Source organism: Petromyzon marinus, chromosome 5 (assembly GCF_048934315.1).
Source record: "Petromyzon marinus isolate PM22_M1 ecotype Great Lakes invasive population chromosome 5, UKy_Petmar_22M1.pri1.0, whole genome shotgun sequence".
Classification (NCBI taxonomy): Eukaryota; Metazoa; Chordata; class Hyperoartia; order Petromyzontiformes; family Petromyzontidae; genus Petromyzon; species Petromyzon marinus.
This window is the reverse complement of record NC_133671.1, coordinates 13748860-13772414: the sequence shown is the minus strand read 5'-3', so window position 1 is coordinate 13772414 and position 23555 is coordinate 13748860. Positions and strand designations below refer to the sequence as shown.

Below are 23555 nucleotides of genomic sequence, written 5' to 3'. Positions count from 1 at the left end.
TTGGGCGAAAAGCAAACCATAATGGACCTTTATTATCATTATGTATAAGATTATAAATACAAATTCCAAGTGAAAAAATTATGCACATAACCATATACCTACCTAGGCTTTTGTTTTCAGCAATGAAAGGTAGTTAATGATCTATGCAATTACAAAACATCTCTGCTAGCCTTCATTACTGCCAAGCCATTGCTTTCAGAATATTTATTTATCCTGGAGGAATCTGATGAGCTGTAAAGCTCTTTTTCACAGATGTCCAGTAGGGGTGGATCAGCAATTACAAGCTTGCTCATGCCTCTCTCCAAATTACAACAGCCATGTTATGTACTTTTGTTTCACAAATGGTATTCCATAATTATACAGATAGAGTTTGAGGCACACCCCCAAGTGATTTACAAAAAAGTGTTATTCAATAGCAAGATCATAACCCATGTCCAGTGAATTGATCCTGGTGCCAGGATAATGTCACTTTCAACAGTGGAAGTGTACCCAATCTTTGGGATTTCACTCACATATTGATGCTCTGCTATTTACATTCTTCCCCTTCACGACAGGCCTCTGCGAACGGAACCCAAGCTGTCCCTGCCTTCACTTGTGCAGCCGCTCAGAAGGGAGGTTGCACAGGATGGCAGGGAAAAGGACAGCCAAAAGATGCTGCCCAGCTAAGAATACAAAAACGTTGCATGTAATAGCACACGTTTCAAAATGCAATCACCGAATTTTCCCCCAGTTTAATACAAGATTAACGTTTTTCTTTACATTTGTCATTTATATTCTTGAAAACACTTCATAATGTTCACCATATTGTGCAAGTGTTATCAGTTTTTTCAAAGAAATGGGGGGATTTGAAAATTAAAGGAAATATTTATGTACAATTGTTGCACATGGCATGCAAGGTGCAGGTACAGCGTTGCGCTCATGCACATTATTTACTCTGATCAATGCCAAATGTGGCCTTTTCAGAGTCGAGTGGTATATTTAATGCCACTGTAGTGGAGTGTTAAGTGATAAACTATTACGTTTAAATCATATATTTGATTTGCACAGCATTTGTAAGCAATGCAATAAAATGCTGGAGCATGTGTTCCTGCTTAAATTCTGATGGCCTATGTTGTGTTAAAATTGTCATTCAAGGTGAAAACAACAATAATAATAAAAAAATATGCTGACATGATGAGCCAAGTCTATCATGATTGTACGTCTAATCACTCGATGTAACGCTGCAGTTACCATCAAGGACAGGTAACACAGACCCATCAAGTCGTACTTTGAATACAGTAACATTATCCATAGTTCTGTTAACTGCCCCCACACTCAATTTTCACAGTAAGCATATACCGAGTACATCAAACAGACGCTGGATGCAGGTGAGAGTCAGGTGAGCGTCAGGTGAGCGTGAGGCAGGCTTGCCGCACGCTCAGCGCCCAGGCATTGAGTATGGCTGTCACCGCATGCCGGTCTGGCAGCTTCATGATGCGCGACTCCAGCATGTCGTGAATGGCACGCAAGAACGGGCTCGCCTCTGTCGCCAACAGACAAACAGTCCCATCACGACCATTCCTCCCCCGAAACCCCCCAAATACACTCGCATCAGTTGCACATGAGACATTAATCACGTTGCCCTCATTTGTATCCATTGCACATGTACAGCCCTTGAGTCAACCACTGCTGGATGAGGGCCTACCCATGCCATGCAGGTTTAACGAAGTTACTTGACTATACTTTGGCATGTTGGTCAGTCCGGGTTGGCGAATGGAGAGGAATGAATAAGTGCAACGATGGGTTTTGCTGCACTCTCCTCTGCTGCCCACAACGTAGCTGCGCAACCCCGCAATGCTCGCTATGCATGGAAATCACCCAACAAAGCATTATCCAGGCCAAAATTCTAGCTTAGCTTCAGAGATCTGAGAAAATCCCCTGAAATGCACCTGAACCATCTTCTCAGCTACACACGAACGAGTGATCCATTTGCAAAACACATTGCATTTGTTTTTTCTATTATAAATAACGATATGTCTCTGTATAGCAGCCTCACCGTAGAGGTTTTGGAGGTCAACCCACTCGGGGCTCTGGTCAGGATAATCAGCCGGCACGCTAATTTGCAGGGGAGGCACCATCGGAAGAGACTTATCCTCTGCAAGAAAAAAAATGTGTGTGCGCGTGTAAATGCAGCGTATAGCAAAATAATTAGAATATTCACTCTGCTCCGATTTAAAGGCAAGTGTCAGATGAAGATGGCAATAATAGACAATCACAAGAACAGATTCCAGCTACAGTTAACTGTCGATTATCCCTGAGCAGATTGTTTGGGTTGCAGATAAACTGCTTATCGGTGCGTTTTACATGTATGCTGACGTCATTATCAGCTGCTCCTCACATGAGGGACAGTGACTCATTGACCATATGACTGCAACCATATCAGCAAGTAAACCGATTACTTTAAGAAACAATTAAAACATGACACAGGTATGAACACAATACTTTTTTTTGCTTAATTTGCATTGATACATTCTGTGTTTTTTCTTTCATCCAGGCACTTCTCTCATTACCCCAGATAAAACAGCATTTAAATGATACTTCATAGAGGACCTTGAAAACCATGTTTTTATCAACATGTACAAATAAGTCTCAATAATACAGGCAGTTCCCAGGTTACGGAAGGGTTATGTTCCCGAAAACGATCCGTAACGCGAATTTTGTGTATGTTGGAAACTGGAAAATGTTATTCCAAAATCAAGATAAAATCCCATAGCTGGAAACAGTTGTGCCTCCCCTACCCGATTACTCGTTAGTTTTCTCTCAGTCCTGTATCACGCTGTCGTCTGTTTTATATCGCTGCCTATATTTCTGTACATACGCTCTGCACTTACTATGATTATTTAATTTAATCGAATATCTACCCTAGCACTGCCCAAAGTTAAACTAATGGAACACATACTGTATCCATTTGTTTATGAATACCACGAAACATTTTAATATTAATTGTAAACAGAAAGCAGTGGCTTCTGAATGTTCGTTTACAGTGCATTAGGCTAGGCCTAGAATTTCTCCGATCGCTGTTGGCTGAGACCATAAGCAATCGAAGTGTAATTGTGTTTAATAAAGTACGTAAGTAAATAGTTAAATAAACTTCACATGAAGAAAACTACGAGACGATGTGGCGAGTATACACATGGTAACATTGTAACAGCGTGACTGAGAGTGCAGAGCGGCTAACCACCAGCGCCTTGGGGAAGATGCTGCCTGCCTTACGCCTCGCTCCACGGTATTCATCCGCAACCTCAGTGCACTTCCCTATTTGCACTTACGGAACTAACGCAACAATTTCCGAATATTGATTTTGATTTCTGCGAGCATTTCCGTAAGGTTCGGATTAACGTAAGACCCACAACCCGGAAACCTACTGTATTCCATGTGAAAGTGTTCAATGTTTACTCACCAAGCTTGCATATCAGGTGGACCGTTCCATTGTTACTGTGATGGGAGGGGTCCAGGTTAACCATGAATTTTGGATGTAGCCTGGCCACCTCCCCCTGCAGGACGTTTGGTATGGTCTGCTTCTCATCCTCCTCGTACTTGCGCTTCTTGGGGGATGACACTGGTACCCTGCCCGCAGAGCAGCAGCAAATTTAAATTACAGCATAGACAAGCTTTTCATACAATTTAAGCACGAATTATTCAACCTCAACCCCGCTTAGCTTACGATAAGTGACGACATCGGGTGCATTCTGGGAAATTTGGTTATAGGCCGACATCAATTTTTTTCCGGCCAAAGCAACGCCGAGTCTTGGTCAGGTGTAGCGGTTGGGACTTCCTGCTTACGAGACAGGCGGCCCGTGGATGGCCAGCATGGCGGGGCCGAACGTTCGCGCCAGCGAGTGGTTGAAGAGGGGCGAGCGGCTTTGCTGCAGCACGGCGGTAAGGAGCGGCTGGCATAAGGGTGCCTGCTTGTTGGGCGGCACCACCTGGGGTGGCGGAGGTGTGGGCTGCAAGCGAACGCAAGTGTGCACACGCACACACACACACACGTGCAATAAACGTTTTTGGTAAACGCTGACAAAAACATTTTGAGAATGCAATTGGAAACGTATCGATCTAATGCCGCGCTCATTTTTAAGCAACTTAATACGCCAATGATTTTAAAGGTTATCAAGTAAAATCCATCCACTGCATGTGTGCACACAATTTTATATGCCATAAACATGTATAAACCACCCATCATAAACTAAATGCTACGTTATTATAGTCTGTAGACACATATAATGTGCAGTGAGCAAAATATGCATGAGGCCATAGTAAAAGTGACCAGCTTGACACATTTCACAGCCTTAGTCTTTCCCTACAATCAATAAAAAAATGCTTATATGAACATTAACGTGCAGACATTCCCTATATAACATGCGGCTGGCTCCAATACAGGCATTATGTTACTAAATAAATCCACAAACACGAAGAACAACTACACAATTTGTCAGTTGCACATAACAATATTTATGAAATAATAAATATATAAAACATTAAAATTCTCACGACGTTTCGACTGCAACACAAGCAATCATCAGGTGTGAAAACTACAGCAAGAAAATTATTTTTAAATGTTTTTTTTTAACGTTAGCACCACGGAGAGCGATTTGGCAGTTATTCAGATGGACGAGTCCATCTATGTTCGGAAAAGAGGAGGGGGGAGACGAAAATAATGGATGCGGTCTAAAAGCCACCATAAGCGTGAATAAATCAATTAAAACCCGAAATGGTTTATCAAATCCTTCCAATGATTGCTAAGCCAGAATCCATCTTCTCGGTTGAAATTGTCTGTGTTTGTATATGTGGATAGCCTCATGAACGAATCTCTCATGGTAGCCAGATGGCTTGCAGAGAACCTCTGTCTTGGACAAGTCAATGTCATGTGAGCCTACTGAATTATAACAGTGATCTGCCACGGCCGAGGTGTTGGTCCTACCATGTTTTAGGTCTGCTTTGTGTTCACGGATGCGGTCCGAGACATGTCGTTTGGTTTCTTCAATGTAACTACTACCACAGAGGTGACTTAGTTTGTAGATGCCAGGGTACTGTATGTCTGGAATCACATCTTTTACAGACGGAACCAGATCACGGATTTTATGTAATGTGTTGAATCGGACCTGGATCTTGTGTTTATTCAAGATTTTGGAGATCTTTTTTGTGATCCCTGCAATGTAGGGTAAAGTGATGGTTTTGAATGGCTCAAGAGGGTCGTTCTTCATGGTTGGAGTGATAGCTTTGCGGATTGTGTAGTCGGAGTAACCATTAGCCTTAAGAGCTTGGTGTACGTGCTTGAGTTCACTGGCTATGTGTTCCTGGTCGGATATGCATTGGGCTGTATGGTGCAGAGTTTTGATGAGGGAATTCTTCTGGGATGGATGGTGGTGGGAACACGGTTTCAGGTAAGCATCCGTATGGGTAGCTTTTCTGTAGACAGTGGCTCATTGAACCATCAGGTCTCTTTTTTAGTAGGACATCCAAAAAAGGTAGCTTGCCATCTCTTTAGACTTCCATGGTACATCTGATGGCTGGGTGTATGAAATTGAATGTGGTCGAGGAATTGCTCTAGAGCAGGCCGGCCATGTGGCCAGATGACAAAAGTGTCATCCACGTACCTCTTCCATAAGGTTGGGCGCAGAGTGGCAGTCTGGATGGCGTCAGTCTCAAATTTCTCCATGAAAATGTTGGCTACAACTGGAGATAGGGGGGAGCCGATAGGGGGGAGCCCATTGGTTCTGTCTGTAAAAGATGTGATTCCGGACATACAGTACCCTGGCGTCTACAAACTAAATTGCCTCTGTGGTAGTAGTTACATTGGAGAAACCAAACGACATGTCTCGGACCGCATCCGTGAACACAAAGCAGACCTAAAACACGGTAGGACCAACACCTCGGCCGTGGCAGATCACTTATAATTCAGTAGGCTCACATGACATTGACTTCTCCAAGACAGAGGTTCTCTGCAAGCCATCTGGCTACCATGAGAGATTCGTTCATGAGGCTATCCACATATACCAACACAGAGACAATTTCAACCGAGAAGATGGATTCTGGCTTAGCAATCATTGGAAGGATTTGATAAACCATTTCGGGTCTTAATTGATCACGCTTACGGTGGCTTTCAGACCGCATCCATTATTTTCGTCTCCCCCTTCCTCTTTTCCGAACATAGATGGACTCGTCCATCTGAATAACTGGCAAATCGCTCTCCGTGGTGCTAACGTAAAAAAAACGCCACTTTTTTCAAAATTTTCTTGCTGTGGTTTTCACACCTGATGATGATTGCTTGTGTTGCAGTCGAAACGTCGTGAGAATTTTTATGTTTTATATTTTTATTATTTTATTGTTTCCCTTCTACGTGATTTTACCGAAAGAACCAAAAACATGAATCCCTGCTGTCACGAAAGCTTTAAGTCAAAATATTTATAAAGATTATCTTACAACGGCCATGTCGCTCTTCAGTTTCTCCAGTGCGAGCTCACACTTCTGCAGTGTCTGCAGGGAGCACCTGTGAGTCACAACACAATGCTTGGTTATTCCCAGCTCAAGATTATAAATGTACTCATCGAAACAAAGAGCCAAGACAAATGCTCAATGAAACAGTGAGGGCCAAACAGACAAAATGTAAAACGTAGGCAGCACTCACCGCTTGTTCGGGTCCGTGAGAATGTCCAGAAGGCTTTTCATTTTGCTGAGATCCTTCTTACGGTCTGTTTTTGTAACTCGGACAAAGCCATAAATCACTTATGAGCAAAGGCTTATTGTAATAGATTTGGTTTCAACAATGAAGCTACTGTTAACTCTTAATTATCCATGGGAAGATTATACAGGTTGCGGATTAACTGTGCTTGTGAAATATATATTCGTAGATGCATGTTGATACTTTAATGTGCTGATCCTCACTCTTAACTTAATGCCCACATTACCATAAACATTATACATAGGTAAGCAAAAAAAACGTTTTTAGCTTCATTTACTTAAGTTTTGTCTTATCCATGTTATTGTAACCATGCCACCCCTCCTCTCCATTGCCCTGCATAATTGAGAGCTCAATATACTAATTATGACGTATAGAAATATAACTGATTATAACTGAGCTTTCCAAATTAATGACAGCAGTACAAAACAATGTTACAAATATCAGATACACATTTCTAAACATCCCTGTCATTATGATGCAATGTCTTTTAAAACATAAAGTATTTTAGGTTAAATTTGCACTCATTTAACAAAGATTATAAACACATTAGAATTGCAATCTTTAGCATCAAGCAGTCGCTATGAAATTAAGCAGAGTGGTACATGCCCGCAATCCAGCCCTTTGGAGGCAGATTAGATGAAACCTCAAACCAGCTGGGCTGTGAGATGGCCAAAAGGCAGTACAGCAAAGGGGTTAACATAGCAACCCATCTGTGTGGACTTTTTCAGTCAAGCTTTTCCATGTATTTCACCTTCCTCAGGTTAAAAACAAAAACGTGGCCAAATAATCCAATGCCGGACCCTTCTACAAGAAAATGGCGAGACATCCCTAGATTACTGAGACTTCTAATAACCTTATCATGCCTTTTGTGGTTGCAGACAAACTGTTCTGTTTGTTTTATGAAATTTTCCCCACTTTTCAATGTACCAACCATTAATATGCTCATGCATGCATTATGTATGTTTACTGATGTATGTTGAACTTATTTCGCGCCATACATAGCCAACCATGCTAATCGGAGGTGCATTATTTGAAGTGGTGACATTCGTTTCATTATGATAATTATTTTGACTGAACCATTAAGTCTACAGCAGAACTACAAAAGCAATTCTAGATTTAAAGCTTTCGTGACTGCTAGGATCCACTCTTTGGTTCTATTGGGTAAAGTCACGTAGGTGAAAATAAAATAACAAAAAATCACGATGTTTCGGCCACAACACAAGTGGCCTTCATCAGGTGAAGGGATGAGACGTATAGGTCTGTCCTCCAGACAGTCTCGTCCCTTCACCTGATGAAGGCCGCTTGTGTTGTGGCCGAAACGTCGTGATTTTTTGTTATTTTATTTTCACCTACGTGACTTTACCCAATAGAACCAAAGAGTACTACAAAAGCAGCCGTGTGCCTCACCCTCGTTCTTGTCGATCTTGTTGATCATGCGGCGCAGCGGGTCGATGTACTTGGACAGCTGTCGCAGCTTCTCCAGGTACTGCTGCTCCTCCGTCTGCGTGCGCCCCGCCGGGCTCGGTGCACCTGTTGGTCCCGCGATGCGCCGTTACCGGATCAACTCCCCAGTAAATGAATGGAACTATTATAACACACTCCAACCAACGGATTCATTCAATGCACGATTTTACTCTATGAGACTCATTGGTGGTGATGAGCATCGGCCCTCCTGAGCGTGCCCTGGGACTCGTCGGCGCTGCCCTGGCTGCCGATGAGATTCCTTGGGTCCTAGTTGCTTCATGCCCTTGCACTTCGCCTTGTTGGCCCCGAGTCATGCTGTGGTGTTGCTCTCTCTTCCCTTTTCTGTATGTCACTGCCCTCAACCTGCCACCCCCTGTCCCTCGCCCTCCTATTTCACTTTCTTTCTCAATGTTATCTCCAACTTATGCTGTTCATGTTAACCGGACCGGTAAGGCTGGAGCACTGAGACAGGTCCCTTGTCTTCAAGCGTGCGTCTCCCAGAGTTACCATTTGTTCAATTTGGTCCATTTTCCACTGGGTAACCACATAATAGCAACACAACCATATACTGAAATTTTGGTCATATTGGATCATCTTTACAAAAAGGTTATTATTCCAGCAAATGGACAATTGCTTTCAAATACAGTTGCATTTTTTAAATGTACAATTACCTCTTGCCAAAGGTTGATTGTAAGGACAGGGGGCTACAACAGCCGTAAAAAAATCTGCCATTACACAACTTTGTCTAAATGTGCTAAATACATTTTGTGTAAACTAGGTAAAGGCCTCTGATGCACAGCAGTGCATCAGAGGCCTTTGTAAGTCGTAACTCTCCTTCCGACTGGCTGCGCAGCGTAGCTAGTCCTGGGTGTAGTGTATCTTTAGCGTGGTTTGTCTTCAGTTTTTCTATTGTTACCGGCGCGCAGCGCTCACCTGGGGTGTTGAGGGGCCCCGGGGACTGCACGCCCATGGCCTGCGGGGTGCGAGCGGGCGCAGGGCTCTGGGACGGTTGCGGGGATGGGCTAGGCATGAAGCCAGGAGATGGTACTGCCCCAGAGCTGGGTTACACATGCAAGCGGTCACGGCAGGGCACATGATTAAACATCGCAGGGCACACATTAGGTTTTTATGTACTGCATTTTCCCGATTATAAGACATGCTATTTTCCCTGTACCTTAAAGCTAAAATTGGCGATGCGTTTTATAATTCCGTAGATGTGTGACCAGATTTATATTACTTTATTGACACTGGGCACAAGTTTGGGAGTATACGGTATGTCATATTTGCAGTCGGTAACGCACAGTGCTATGAACCCGGTGACATAGGTTCGGTTTCCAGCCATGGTTAACATCAGTGGCGAGTGATAATTGAACTTGTTCTGGGCCCTCTTATTTTAAAAAACAATCAAAAAAATTCACATAATCCACGAACCTCTGCCTCCAAAGCAACACATGTATGTGTTCGCAACCAAAATTATTGACTTATAAATACCTTTAATATGGTTTATTTTCACGAAATTGGACTATGATGGTCCTTATATGTATGGGCCGAATGGAGTTGTGTGGCTGGTATTGCACCCAACAACATTTGCTTCGATAGACAAAATGTTGAAACAATGAACCAGGCAATGATCTTTAAGCTGAGCCTACCAAGAAGAAATCCTGGCCAGGTTCAGATATCAATTTCCATTGCTGTTGTGCATAGCCAGGCATTAAATCCAGGGTCACAGTCATCCCAGCACGGCATTACCATTACACTATCGGTCCTGACTCTAATGTCAATACACATACAGCGTGTCGTAGAAATAACAGGCTAATTCAGGGGTGGGGTGCCCCAGTATATCCAGTGTGTTTTCTCTTTGAAGACCAAATTTATCCCACTTACAGCTTGTGATTTTCGAGTGTTCAACAATTAGTATTATATTAAAACACTTGGAGAATGATAATATTATGAGACCTCCTTTGCCAGTAACAAGATATAGGAGTAGGTTTTACCCTTTTAACTGGCACAAAAAACTGACACCTTTATTCAAGGCATCATGTTTGAAAACATGTTTGCAAACATGATGCCTTGAATAAAGGTGTCAGCAAACATGTTTGCAAACATGATGCCTTGAATAAAGGTGTCAGTTTTTGTGCCAGCTAAAAGGGTAAAACCTATTCCAATAATAATAATATTAACGTCTAACGAAAGTGTGATACAGTAATCACTAAACAAAATACAGACACGCTCTGTATAGTACTGTACAGTACAATACGAAACGAGGTTTGACTGGTTGTGTGATGTTACCGTGGGGAGTGGAGACGCAGATAACAACAGGTCAGCATTTTCTGTTCAAGTTTTGCACTTCAGGAGTGCAGATTCCGATCATTAAAAAAATTTTAGTCGTCTCCAAAAACACCCAATATATGCGAGACGTCGTGTATCTACCCACATTATTTCTCAGGACACACTGAACAAAAAACACACAAAGCCTGTAGAGTGCGGCAGCTGCCCCCACGCCGGTACCTCATGTTGCTGGGAGGCTGGCTCTGTGTGGACTGTGGCGATGGCTGTGGCTGGGAGGGCGGAGGCGGCATCACCTGATTCTGAGCCGGCACAGGCGACGGACTCGACATCATCAGTGGAGACTGGATCATCTGCTGCAATCGAGACGGCAGAAACAAAAACAATTCTCGGAAATTTCCGCACGCACTGCAACACCGCAACCACCATCACAAAGACCAGGAGCAATTTAACGCGTGGAATACGGAAGGGATGACAACAAAAAAAACACAAATTTGAAGGGGAGATAGTAGTAAAAGCAACGTGGTCTAAATATTATGGTTCGCAGAATTTCATATTTATGTATGAAAATCCAGATAGTATAGAAAATCAATGCGAGTCATGAATGTAGAAGAATAAGAAACATAAATGTGAATCTGTGTACACATTTTATATGCCTCTGAAAATATGATTATGATGGCCCAATGTGTGTGCGAAATAAATCAAGAACAATCATGCGCCATATGACAATTTGCTTTTCCTGTTTAAAGGCCATTGTTTGACCAATATATATTTTCAATTAAACACTTTGCAGATGCAGAAATTTGCATCGCTGATGGGGAAAATAGACCCCACCCCACCGTAAAAAGGACCATCTCCATATTAGCAATATCTATCGTTGGTAAAATAAAAGAAACGGAATTTGATGTGATAGCCAGGAGGTGCGGCACTGGTGCCTAAGGGAATTGTTATTGCTACAATATACAGAGCAAATTACAGAGCCAAGCATGAAAAACAGACTGTAACAGCCAGGTAGGTATAAACACAGAAAAAAACACTTAAAAATACATGCAAACATGCAGGGTGACATAATGTGAAAATTAATGAATGAAAGTATAGGCCATGTGGTCATAATACATTTCATACACAATTAAGTCCTTGTTAACTTCAAGAGGTATTGGCAAAAAGTAGGTTGGTTCTCAGGAATTACTACTATAATAGCCAAGAAATGTGTGTAACACGCGTGATGTCACTCCACATGCTGCACCCACCCTCCCCCCCGTCAATAAAATAATCATGAGCGGGTGGATTTTTACACTCGCGTGGAAGAAGGTCCAGTGGGAAGATATATTTTTTCGTAAAGTCGCTTCAAATATGACGTTTCTTTACAGAAAGTAAAAACGCAGCACAGTGCTACATCCGTACGTGACGTCACCGCAAAAGAACCCCCCCCCCCCGTCATTGCTATCATAAGCAAGAAGGTTTACGCAAATTCGCTTTAAATTTGACGTTTCTTTATTGAAAGTTACTAAAATAAATAACTCTACGCAGACGTTTCTTTACGTAAATATTACAGCTTCCGTCCAGGGACGGGTAAAAGGCTAGTTGCGGTAGATTAAGACAGGGAATAGTTAAGACTTTCACACACAGGGATGCGAACCTGACGCATGCTGCTGGAGATGCAGAAGAATACCGCTAACAGCCATAACGACGGTTGATCAGATAATCACTGGCTTCCAAAGAAGAGGAAATTAAACGGTTTGGTCTAACAGCAAATAACTCCGACAAGATGCCTTTAAATTAATACAAAAGTTGTAGACCACTGCAAGTTGTGCTTGTACACTATCATAAAATACAATTCTTAAAACTTTATTCTAAAAACTGGTCATAGCAAAACAATGGGAAACTCACCAAACATTTGACAATAAAAAAAAACAGGCAGCAGTGCCTTGCCCCTTCGTGCGACGGAGAGAGTAAAACGCCCTTCTTATCCGTGCGTCTACATCAGCTCGCCAGCGTGCTGGTCCGAGCCCCTCAAAACATGCGCGTGCATGCGTGTACCTGTGTGTTCGATTGGGCCCCCATTGATGGAGGAGCAGAGCTCTGGGTATAGCCCCCCGAGGAGGGGGGTGGCGGAGTTGATGATGGGACAGACACCCCTGAAGGAAACCTCTGGGGACGGGGGCCCCCAACAGCAGTTCGGTTCAACCCAATCTTCAGAAAGGGTCAGGGGGATCACGGAGCGGGGATGTGGGGGGGGGGGTGGAATGGGGTGGTGGGGGGCCCGCAAGCAAGTCACGTGATAACAGCTCTCAGCCAAATCACAGAACAGAAAATATGACAAGCGTGCGAGCACACCTTTGGACAAGCAGCAAATTAACAGCGAGAACGGTCCAAGCGACAAACACAAGCGCTGACGCCGAAGGGCACAACTGCACGGAGGACGATCACCATTCGTTCCTGATCAGTGTGTGAAGAGCTCAATTAAAACACAATGACCAATATCCCTAATTAAAGAGCGAGCGTTTTTTCCGACACTTGTCTGGTACTTTGATCTTTCTTCATGCAAGCCTGAATTTCCCACATAGGCTGTTTTTGTAACCCCAAAGCAACAGTAGAGAGAAGCTCAGTACACACCTGTGGGTTGGGGGCCAATTGCAATCGGATGGGAGGTTGCTGCTGCTGTTGCTGCTGCTGTTGTTGTTGTTGCTGCTGCTGTTGTTGCTGTTGCTGCTGCTGTTGTTGGTGCTGCTGCTGCTGCTGTTGTTGTTGAACCAATATTAGGACATGAGGCAATGATATACAAAACACATGGCACTGCAAGATATTATACTCGTATGACAACAGTGACACGTCTCTGTTGGTGTAATTTTTATTTGATGCAGCAAAACGGATAGTCATCGACTTACGAACACAATTGGTTCTTGAGACCCGTTCGAAAATCGAATGGATCTCAAGTCGGAACGCAATAATGTACTGTATTTAAATGCCCATACGGGTCAGTGTCATGAATTGTGTTACGGTTCAAATGTGTTACGGTTCAACAAAAAATGGAAGTATTGTTAAAGTATTGTTAAACTCATAAATAATAATAATTGTACATTTGCATGTAATACTGGAATAAATACTGTACCGTAAATGAAACGCACAAAGGCAAATATCCCCCGTGGCTATTGGGGCAAGTGCTGTTAGCGAGCAGCTTCTATGAAGTCCAGCATGGCACAAGAGGGGGTAAGTGGGCAGCACCACGCCTAACCACTTTTGACTCCGCAGTTGCGATGTTTACACACCGCACCAGGCTGAGTCGACTTAGGGGGGGGCCCAGGACCCATTCAGATAATCGGCACTGGTGTTGATCATGAGTGGGAATCGAACTCGGGTTCCCGGGTTGGTAGCGCAGCGCACTAACCGCTACCCTACCACTTCCCAGACACTTTTACACGCATGCACGCGCACACACACACACACACACTTATTCCCCACGCGAGACGGACTCATTACATCTCCCTGAACAAAATACAGTGAAACCTTGGATTGCGAGTAACTTGGTCTGCGAGTGTTTTGCAAAACGAGCAAAATTTTAAATAAATATTAATTTGATAAACGAGCGATGTCTTGCAATACGAGCAGTACGTACAGTATACGCTTTGTCTGCCGAGCATCACGTGATCATAAATGAGCCAATGGTTCTTCTCTCTCTCTCTCGCTGCAGGATTGTGGGTAATCATCTCCTATGCTCGGTCTCAGTCAGCGTGCCTCACTCATATAGTCAACATCCGTGCGAGCGTATACTGTTTACTACAGTATAGTGTTGTGACCACGTGTATACTGTTTACTACAGTATAGTGTTGTGACCACGTGTGTGCGTAAAGCATTTTTTTAAATTTTGTGTCCAAGTGTAGTGACTATTCTTTAGTAACTGTACTGCAAGTGAAAGTCGTCCTACACAATAACCCTCTTCCTCCTCTCCTCTCGTCTCCCTCACACCAGCCACGATTAAATGTAGTTAATCAATTGATTACTTTATATTAAATAAAAATAATAAAAATATAAAAAGGTATTTTGTATTAATAATTTTTATATTAATACAGTATTTTGGGGTTGTGGAACAAATCATCTGAGTTTCCATTATTTCGTATGGGGAAATTCGCTTTGATATACGAGTGCTTTGGATTACGAGCAATCCAAGGTTTCACTGTATTTCCGCGGTTCAGCTTGCAAGTGCGAGTTCGTGATTTAGGTCAATGTTTTCCACACCTCCAATTCGCACGGATGGCTGCGTACTATGTGAAAGAAGTTCAACATAGATACGTTCAATGTAAACAAATATATATTCTTGGAAGCTGGTTGGTAAATGCGGGTGTTCGTAAGGTGAGTGTTCGTAAGTCGGGGACTGACAGTACTCATGATTGTGTTTTTTATTATCGTCTAAGGCATCAAATCCAATTGGGGAAATCTACACCAGAACATACTTTAGAGTATTATATAAAAAAGTGTCATTGTATCATTCAAAATCAAGTTTTTAGGAATCACTGTACCTGAATGGCCCTAATCTGGGCTTGCGCCTGCTGGATATGCTGTGCCTGCTGTTGAATTTGTTGCTGCTGCTGTTGTTGCTGTTGTTGCTGCTGCTGCTGTTGCTGCTGCTGTTGCTGCTGCTGTTGCTGCTGCTGTTGTTGCTGCTGCTGCTGTTGTTGCTGTTGTTGCTGCTGCTGTTGCCCTTGCTGCTGCTGCGCGTTCATGATTCCAGACACAGATCCCGACACCTGGCCCCCCGCCATGACACTAGTAATGGGCCCACCACCTGCCTGCTGTACTCCCTGGCCCTGAGACACAACGCCAGGTGAGACAGAAGTCACATTAGAAAATCGTCCCCAAATTTCGAAACAAAAGAGTTGCATCACCCTCATCATTAACATTCATCTCCATACAAGGAGAGATTGGTCCTATTAGGGGTTAAATTATTCATACCGACTATAATCACCCAGGAATGTCTGTGTGCAACGCTTGTGACGTCACTCCACGTCGACCAGCCCCCCTCATTAATAATCATTATAAGATGACGTCCTCCAAATGGACACCCCCCCCCATTCACAATAATTAGCGGGCTGTCACTCCACATGGGGGGGGGGGGCGAGGCACCTCCTCCCCCCTCCTCAGCGTCAACTCACAACCCTCACTACAAAGGCAGAACCATCACGTCACGTGATCTCCGTAACACTATTGAGACGTCAAAGTAAAAAGGGCATCATGATGAACAAGGGATTATAACCTTAAAATTAAACAGGTCTGTGTCACCGCACCCTTACAAATTGCAAATGCAATAATGCAATGAATATCACGTCGTGGTCTGAATATCGCTTGCAAGTTTCAGATTTACTGCAATACACCCGTCCTTGGACGGGCAAAAGGCTAGTAGATTAATATTTACTCTTAAGCTCTTGAATGGACTCGCATCACCCATGCAGCCACCAGAGACTACCATTCACTGCAATGTGAAAATAATTCTTGGAGTTATGACACTGAATGTTCACAATTCATTCAATTTCCCCCACCTACGATTCGCAGGCTGGCTACGTACGGTGTGAAAGAAGTTCAACGTACATACAATCAGGGCGCGGTAGGGAGAAGTGAATCCTTCAAACCCTAACTATAATACTAGAATTACCCACCCATTTCAAGCAAGATTCGGTAAATGTTTTTAAAGGTCAACATGCACTGGAAGAGATGTGGGCAACTATGTTTTAATCCACCACAAGTGTCTGACGGATAAAATAAACCCTCTGAACAACAGTTCTATACTACATAATACCCAAGGTAAACAATTCTGCATTACAAAAAACCTAGTCACTCTGCAATCACACTTCTCATGTTGACATAACACAGTAAACCTTTCATGGTGTCACCTGTCCTCCGTGCTGTGCTTGTAGTTGCTGCTGCTGCTGCCGTATCTGCAAGTACTGCTGCTGCTGTTGCATTTGAAGTTGTTGGTGCTGCATCCTCTGCTCAATACAGATATGTGCATAACAAAGACTGTCAGAACAGATGTATACAACAAGACATGTGGGCATGCAATAATCTACATGCATAGCCCTTTGGCAATCCACTACTCGACGAGGACCTCCCCATGACATGTAGATCGTTTGGGTTATCTGACCATACCCCATCACGCAGGTCACTGCCGGTATGTTAAGATGTCAGTATAGACATTGGAGCATAGAAGTACGGTACAACAATATATTTTACTGCACTGCCCTTTGGTAACGACCAGAGCACAGTCTTGCAACCGCCTATTCTGGTGTGCAGTGGTTACCTATTCAAGCGCGATCTAGGCTCAATCGTACTCAGCTTCCGAGATCTGACGAAAAAAAACGAACTCGTCAATAACACTGCCTTAAAAAAGTGTGAAAATAGGTGACTATTTGTGCAAAGGGCCATCGTCACAGCACATAGAGAAGCCAGGGAGGTAGAGTGAGAGCTGACAAGATCGATTCGTGATTAGGTGATTTGATCATAAAAACACGTGTGTGTGTTTAACATGTAGGCTTTCGCGACCAATATTATTCATAATAAACGTTTTGAGTTAGATCGCGTTATTTATAAATGTGTCGTAACCCTCCACCACCAGACACGGCCAATCAGCAAAAAAGTGTCAGGTTGACAAAAGACAAATAGTTCACTACTTTAGCCCACACGTGTGTTGAAGAGTGAATCCACAACATTTACAGTTTTTGAGAACGACGTTTCGCTGGTAATTGCATCCAGCATCATCGGGCAATTCGCCAGAATAGCACCATCGGGCAATTCGCCAGAACACGATCTAACCCAAAAACGTTTATTATAAACGTGTGTGCGTGTGTAATGACAAGAATATGTAGATGGGCAAATGGCCAAAGACCAACAGAAATCAAACACTTTTGTTTGCACCTGCTGAATAAGCTGCTTTTGCATCTGCATTTGCTGTTGCTGCTGCTGTTGAATCTGGGCGGCCTGCATGCCCGGCTGTCCCGGTGGCGTTGCGATGCACATTTGTTGAATTGCTGTAGAACAGAAGACACAATATTACTTGTCAATGTACTTATACAAATACAAAGATCCCCCATATAGCCCCCGACACACTTTTGAGGCAAGTGCTGTTAGCGAGCACCTATGAAGGCCGGCAGAGAGTGCTAGTGGGTGATATGGCCAGTACCACTCCTTGCCACCTTTGTCTCCCTACTGCTGATGGTTACACATGGCACCACATAATAAGTTGACCAAGTGAAGCCCCAGGACCAGTTCAGGATATCACTTTCCACTGATGTTAGCCATGATTGACAATCGAACTCTGGTCACTGGGTTTGTAACGCTTAGCAGTGTGCTAACCATTACACCACCGCTCTCCTCGAAAAAGGTACACACACAGACGTGTATGCACACAAAAATCTTTCTTCAAACTAATTAAATTTGTTAGAGAAAGTACATTTAGCTAATATTGACTACATCTGTTATGACACATGGCGGAGTACTGGCACAAAGGCTCCACCACCTACATTACATTATTATTTCAACTTACATAGCAATAGCATCTACATGCGACTGCAACTCAAGACGTTTCACAAAACTTTGCTTCAAACAAACATAAGTAATAAAACATTGCACTGAAAACCTAAAAAAAAAAATCCACATTAAATATATATTAATGCAATCTTGATTTGAAGCTTTCGTGACTGCAGGAATCCATAATCTTTGGTTCTTTAGGTAAAGTCACGCAGATAGAAAATTAATAGATCACGATGTTTAGATCGCAACGCAAGCGACCGTCATCAGGCGAGACAAACACAGCAGGAGAACTGCTGAGGCTGGAGAAAGAGCTGCTGCAACACGAGGTTATGTAGGCTTTAGGTGGGCTCAACCCAAGGGTAAGTGGGCTGAGCTAGAGATAGAATTTGTACGTAAATGTAAGAGATTAGCATGTCAATGGAGCCGTCTCACATTGACATGCATACTCTTTGGGTCTTTTGGTAAAGTCACCTAAGTAGAAAAATAATAGATCACGACGTTACGACAGCAGCACAAACCATCGTCCTCAGGTGAAACAATACAGCAGGCGGACTGCTGAGGCAAGAGCAGAAAAATAATAGATCACAACGTTACGATAGCAACACAAGCCATCGTCCTCAGGTGAAACAATACAGCAGGCGGACTGCTGAGGCAAGAGCAGTCCGCCTGCTGTATTGTTTCACCTGAGGACGATGGCTTGTGTTGCTATCGTAACGTCGTGATCTATTTTTTTTCTACCTACGTGACTTTACCCGAAAGACCCAAAGAGTATGGATTCCTGCAGTTCACGGAAGCTTCAAATCAATCTCTTATTGTATTACGTACAAATTCCATCTCTAGCCCCGCCCAAAGCCTACATAACCTCGTGTTGCAGCAGCTCTTTCTCCAGCCTCAGCAGTTCTCCTGCTGTGTTTGTCTCGCCTGATGACGGTCGCTTGTGTTGTGACCGAAACGTCGTGATATATTAATTTTCTATCTACGTGACTTTACCGAAAGAACCAAAGAGTATATATTAATGCAATTAGCAAAACCTAGTTTAGATTTTATTCCACACCAAATTGGCAAGAACGGCTGGCAATAGAATGAGTGTGGCTAGAAGAAATTGCAGAATGAGTGTGGCTATGAGAGCCCCGGAGACTGTAGCACAGCGCACTAACGATCGCCACAGAAATGCCACTCATTCAAACCCGACGTGCCACGCATTGTCTCACCCTTACCTTGCTGCTGCGCTGGTGTGGGCATCCGTCCCGATGGCGCAAGACCTCCACCCATACCCCCAGACTGGGGATGACCCCTCATCCCCTGAGACATTCCCATGACACCAGGTTGACCTTGCCCAGGCTGTCCCATGTTGCCCGGCTGGGGCCCCCCCTGGTTAGGCTGTCCCTGAGGCTGTGGAACCGGCATGCGATGCATTGGCCCCCCAGGAACCTGAGGTCGGGGTACCATCATGGGAGGGCCGGGCTGCCCAGGGCCCAGTGGGGCTATGACCTGCAGCGCGTGCATTGGGTCTGCAGGCACAGAGAAGAGGTCATTGCTCATTCACTGCAGAACCTTAAGTTGATATCAGCATAACCCAATAATTGTAAATATATATGAGGAACGCTATCTATGGCATATTTGTTGCTATGTTTTGACAACATATTTAATTAACTTATTTAATATATCCTCACTGATCAACAACACATTAACTAATATTTAACATGTCCTTAATTATTGACAAATCATATCCAAGAATTAAAATGCTGCACATTAAAATCACTGATAAATCATGTTTGACTGTTGACAATATAAAATAATGTATATATTTGATAATCAAGCACATATTCAATCAACACCTATTAAACATGTTCAATTATCAAACATATATAAATATGCCGCATTTAAATGTCGATGATCTCAAAATTAAGGACAAAATGTTGTTGATCATTGAGGACATTAAACAAGTTTATAAAATGTCAAAAACTAACAAAGAATCCTAAAACAGCAACAAATATCGTGGAAAAATGTTCATGATAAAAATGTAATCTTTACAAATGTAGACGTTGGGCACTTTTTTGTCAATGCACTGGTGGATGAGGGCCTCCGCACGCCATGCAGACTGTTTAAATAATGTAACCATACCTCATCATGCCGGTTACTGTGGGTAGATAAAGGTCATGACCATAGATGTAGGAGCATATAAGTGCAGTGCAAGCATGGATTCTGCTACACTGCCTTCTGCTGCCCACCATATAGCCACGCAGCAGTCTATAATAAAGGCATTGTGCATGGCGATTACCAATCCAAGCACGATTCAGGCTCAACAACCCTGCTCGGCTCCTGATATTTGACGACATCGGATGCGTTCTGGGTGATTTGGTCATACGTAGATTATGCAACTATGAATGAGAGCCATTATTGTCAAAATCTTTTCTTCATTAATACTATTTTTGTTGTCACCCCCCACACCTCCGATTTGCATGGTTGGCTATGTACGGTGTGAAACAAGTCTAATATACATACACACATTACATACAGAATCTCCAAAACACGGAAAATGGGAATGTTACAGTTAACACAATTAGTGAAAAAATGTAGTACGTCACTTACCACCTTGATTTGGACGAGCCTTCTTTGCTGCAGGGAAAATACGATAATAAATATGTTAGCAAGGTTAGAAAAAGTGGCACTAAAGAAAACTATACAATTAGATCAATCACACAAGTGTAAGAACATTTTCTGCTAGACATTGTTTAACACAATTCAAAGTTAGGATGGTAAATCCACTAATATTGGTTTCTGAATTTTTTTACGCCCTAACTTTACATTCGTGAGCAGCCCATCTTTATGATCTAGAGCCAATGACCTTGACAATGTGAGCCAAGATTAAGTGAGGTGTGGAAAGCTGGGCAAGAACTCTTGACTAAAAGCTAAAGTAAGCTAAAATGGACGAAGCAAACTGTGAATATTCTCAGCCACGCAGATACTTACAGTAGTCTCTTATATGTAGAATTAGCCTGGCAAGCAGCGCCATGTACTCATCCTGTCCAAAAACACAACATTCATCCATCCATCAATAGTGACTATAACGTTGACCACAAACCGGTATTACTCATGGACCAGCTGACAATAATTGAATCGCCATTAAATGAATTCAGCTGTCCGAGTATGCTGAGGAGCTTCTATGACCACTGACACGTCCAAGCCACGACCCTTTTGTTAGCCATGAAAGACAGCTGAACCCGATAAACGAGGTATGTGGTCGGCCTACAATTTACGTAACAAGGCACATATTGAAGATTCAACAAAGTAACTGCCTTTTGTTACCTGCAAGGCAATGGGCTGTATTTACCCATGTTAGAACTACACAAGGGAGATGTGGCTAACACATCCACATGTGGGGAATTATGGAGTTAAATAATTGTGAAGTGCAATACATCACTCACATAATTGATTATTTCCCAATGCACACTTCTGGAGATTAAAATGTTATCCATGTGGCGAACCAGAAGCCATCGAATGGCCTTCCAAACTAAAGTTAAATGTATTAAGTTGGCCCATTGTTTTTCAAAAGCCGTACAAAAAAGGGAAGAGTGGGATGTCTTGCGGAGCGCTCACCCTGCTGCTGGCCTTCATGAATACATGGTTCTCCATCTCCTTACTGGACTTGGTTATTGGGTGGCCAGCCTGCCGTACTGCCTCCTCACTGCTCATACCAAAATCAGGCGCACATACCACAATCAGGCACACAAACAAAATATCCTCTCCTCGCCAAACACGAGCACCTCGGGATTTCCCATTTACTATTAATACAATTCATAACACAACAATAAGAACGCCAGGGGTATTTTGAAGTTCTGTGTCAAATATCATGGCACAGGCCCATGATGACCACAATAGGGTTAGCTATGACTTGCTTTTTGCAGGAAATGCTCATAAGGCTCTTTTGATAAATAGAGACGAGGCTCAAAAGAGCCACACAAAAAAACAGGAAGAGCCATTTACCCAGTCAGCTGTGATTCGTAAATACGGTAAGGTCATTTATTATTTGGGATGAGATTGTGGAGGGAAGCCAATTTTATTTTTACTATAGGGACTGTTTGATCGTGATGCTCAACGCCAGTTAGTCAAGAACTACTTCAGATATTAACTTGCCACTGAGCTTAGCCACGAATGAGAATCAAATTCAGCTTGCTGAGTTCATAGAGTATGACGTTGATAGCTCGTTTTGAAGCGATGGCCGGCCAAGAACCCAACTCGTCAGCCTCACAACTATAATTTTACTTCATCCTGTCCACTTGCAACCGAGCCGTATTACAGAAACGCACAATGAAACAGTCTTAAACTTTATAGCCGGTAAAATAAACGTCTGTGAACTCGGCGATTTCATTGAAACCAAGGCATATCTGAACCGGTCCTGGGCTCTACCCACTTCTCCAATCCGCATCTGACGCAAACCTGTCAACCCCTTATCAGTGCCCGACCGTATTACAGACCAATTCAGACCTTATTGGTCACCCCCGTGCCCTTATAAATCTCAACGTTCATCCTACAAAGTCCCACCACAAGGGAGAAACACAAACAAATAAGGCAATGCACACTTCTCGAGTATGGACCTGAAAACTCAATTTCTCCGTACAAGAACGACGGGGAAGCCGTATGGGTTGACACGGTATGCATACAAGTTTGATTTAAAGCTTTCGTGACTGCAGTAATTCATATTCTTAGCTCTTTACCGAAAGAGCTAAGAATACGGTATGCATACTTCACCAGCGTGGCGGTGAAGTACTATGAATCCGCACCATACTTCACCAGTGTGAAGAATGATGAACTCGTTAAGTACCGTATATTGAACTTATGTTTGGCACTCATCCAGCAGTTAAGTGGCGATTTGCCTGTCATTCATAATCATCATCAGCAGCCATGGTCAATCCACTGCTGGTCTAACAAGTCGCCCCAAGCCGCCGCTTGTCGCGACCGTACACTTTAATAAACACTAGATCCTAGCGTCTCATTTCATCGCTCCATCTCGTCGTCCGTCCCATCCTCTCGGGAAGCGATCCGTTCCTTGCCTGCCACTCCGTCATTACCCTCCACCGCAGGCCACCGTCCCCGCTAACAATGAGCCCTCTTCCCAAAGGTCTGAACGACACCATTAACCAGCGTTAGTAGTCTCGAATCTGCGTGTCCTGTCTTCACGTCTCTTACCACCACCCCCGCCCGCTATACGTGTCCCCTCACTGCCACCAGAAGCTGGGGGAGGGGGGGGAGTCGAACCCCCACGATGTAACTCTGAGAAGAGAAGACCCCCCCCCACACCACCAGACAGAGGGCCCTGGGCAGCCTCCCCAGCCGCCCGCAGCCCCCACCGCGTACAACTCTACGCGACTCACATCTGCACCACGACCTTCTGGCGGAACGCCTGGCTGCGCCAGTCCGACTCGCCCATGTCCATCGCGACGACTCCTCAGCCGGAGCCGCCGCCGCCGCCGCCGCTGAAGCCTCGTCCACAAGTCCACACACCACCCGCCTCTGTCGGCAAGGCCGCTCGCGTGACGTCAACACGCACGGGAGGAGGGGG

General features: G+C 43.7%; 2 protein-coding genes across 14 annotated transcripts in view; one reads left to right on the top strand and one right to left on the bottom strand.

Moving 5' to 3' along the window:
• Positions 1 to 1169, top strand: part of CCDC74B (coiled-coil domain containing 74B) — an 11266-nt gene extending 10097 nt beyond the window's left edge. For 6 of the 7 annotated variants that reach the window (XM_032947018.2, XM_032947021.2, XM_032947015.2 and 3 more), the window contains exon 9: positions 555 to 1169. In XM_032947018.2, the coding sequence (XP_032802909.2) occupies positions 555 to 666 (112 nt within the window). In that variant the 3' untranslated portion in view covers positions 667 to 1169. The remainder of the gene's footprint in view (positions 1 to 554) is intronic. The other variant, XR_012936562.1, reaches the window with a different exon arrangement.
• On the bottom strand, positions 1 to 23555 carry LOC116939085 (uncharacterized). Of its 7 annotated transcripts, none has more exons than XM_032947008.2 (19): positions 23368 to 23555; positions 21593 to 21680; positions 20966 to 21017; positions 20585 to 20611; positions 19210 to 19503; positions 17378 to 17490; positions 16357 to 16452; positions 14989 to 15276; positions 13088 to 13207; positions 12512 to 12664; positions 10694 to 10827; positions 9119 to 9243; positions 8129 to 8251; positions 6668 to 6731; positions 6463 to 6529; positions 3823 to 3986; positions 3440 to 3606; positions 2036 to 2134; positions 1 to 1522 (listed from the first exon to the last, which is right to left on the bottom strand). In XM_032947008.2, exons 1-19 carry the CDS (start codon positions 23427 to 23429, stop codon positions 1386 to 1388), a joined length of 2373 nt encoding a protein of 790 aa, XP_032802899.2. In that variant the 5' UTR covers positions 23430 to 23555; the 3' UTR covers positions 1 to 1385. The 7 variants fall into 7 exon arrangements, with proteins under 7 accessions (XP_032802899.2, XP_032802902.2, XP_032802898.2 ...); XM_032947011.2 differs by having other exon boundaries at positions 13088 to 13210; positions 20588 to 20611; XM_032947007.2 differs by having other exon boundaries at positions 13088 to 13210; positions 23368 to 23554.

What these genes read in the sequence shown, in the direction of transcription:
- LOC116939085 (XM_032947007.2), bottom strand. Translation starts at nt 23,429, where the DNA reads ATGGACATGGGCGAGTCGGACTGGCGCAGCCAGGCGTTCCGCCAGAAG. An exon ending in GGGGCCCCTCAACACCCCAG is followed by an intron (nt 8,252 to 9,118) that starts GTGAGCGCTGCG and finishes CGGGACCAACAG; the next exon opens with GTGCACCGAGCCCGGCGGGG. An exon ending in TGACCTCCAAAACCTCTACG is followed by an intron (nt 1,523 to 2,035) that starts GTGAGGCTGCTA and finishes TGTTGGCGACAG; the next exon opens with AGGCGAGCCCGTTCTTGCGT.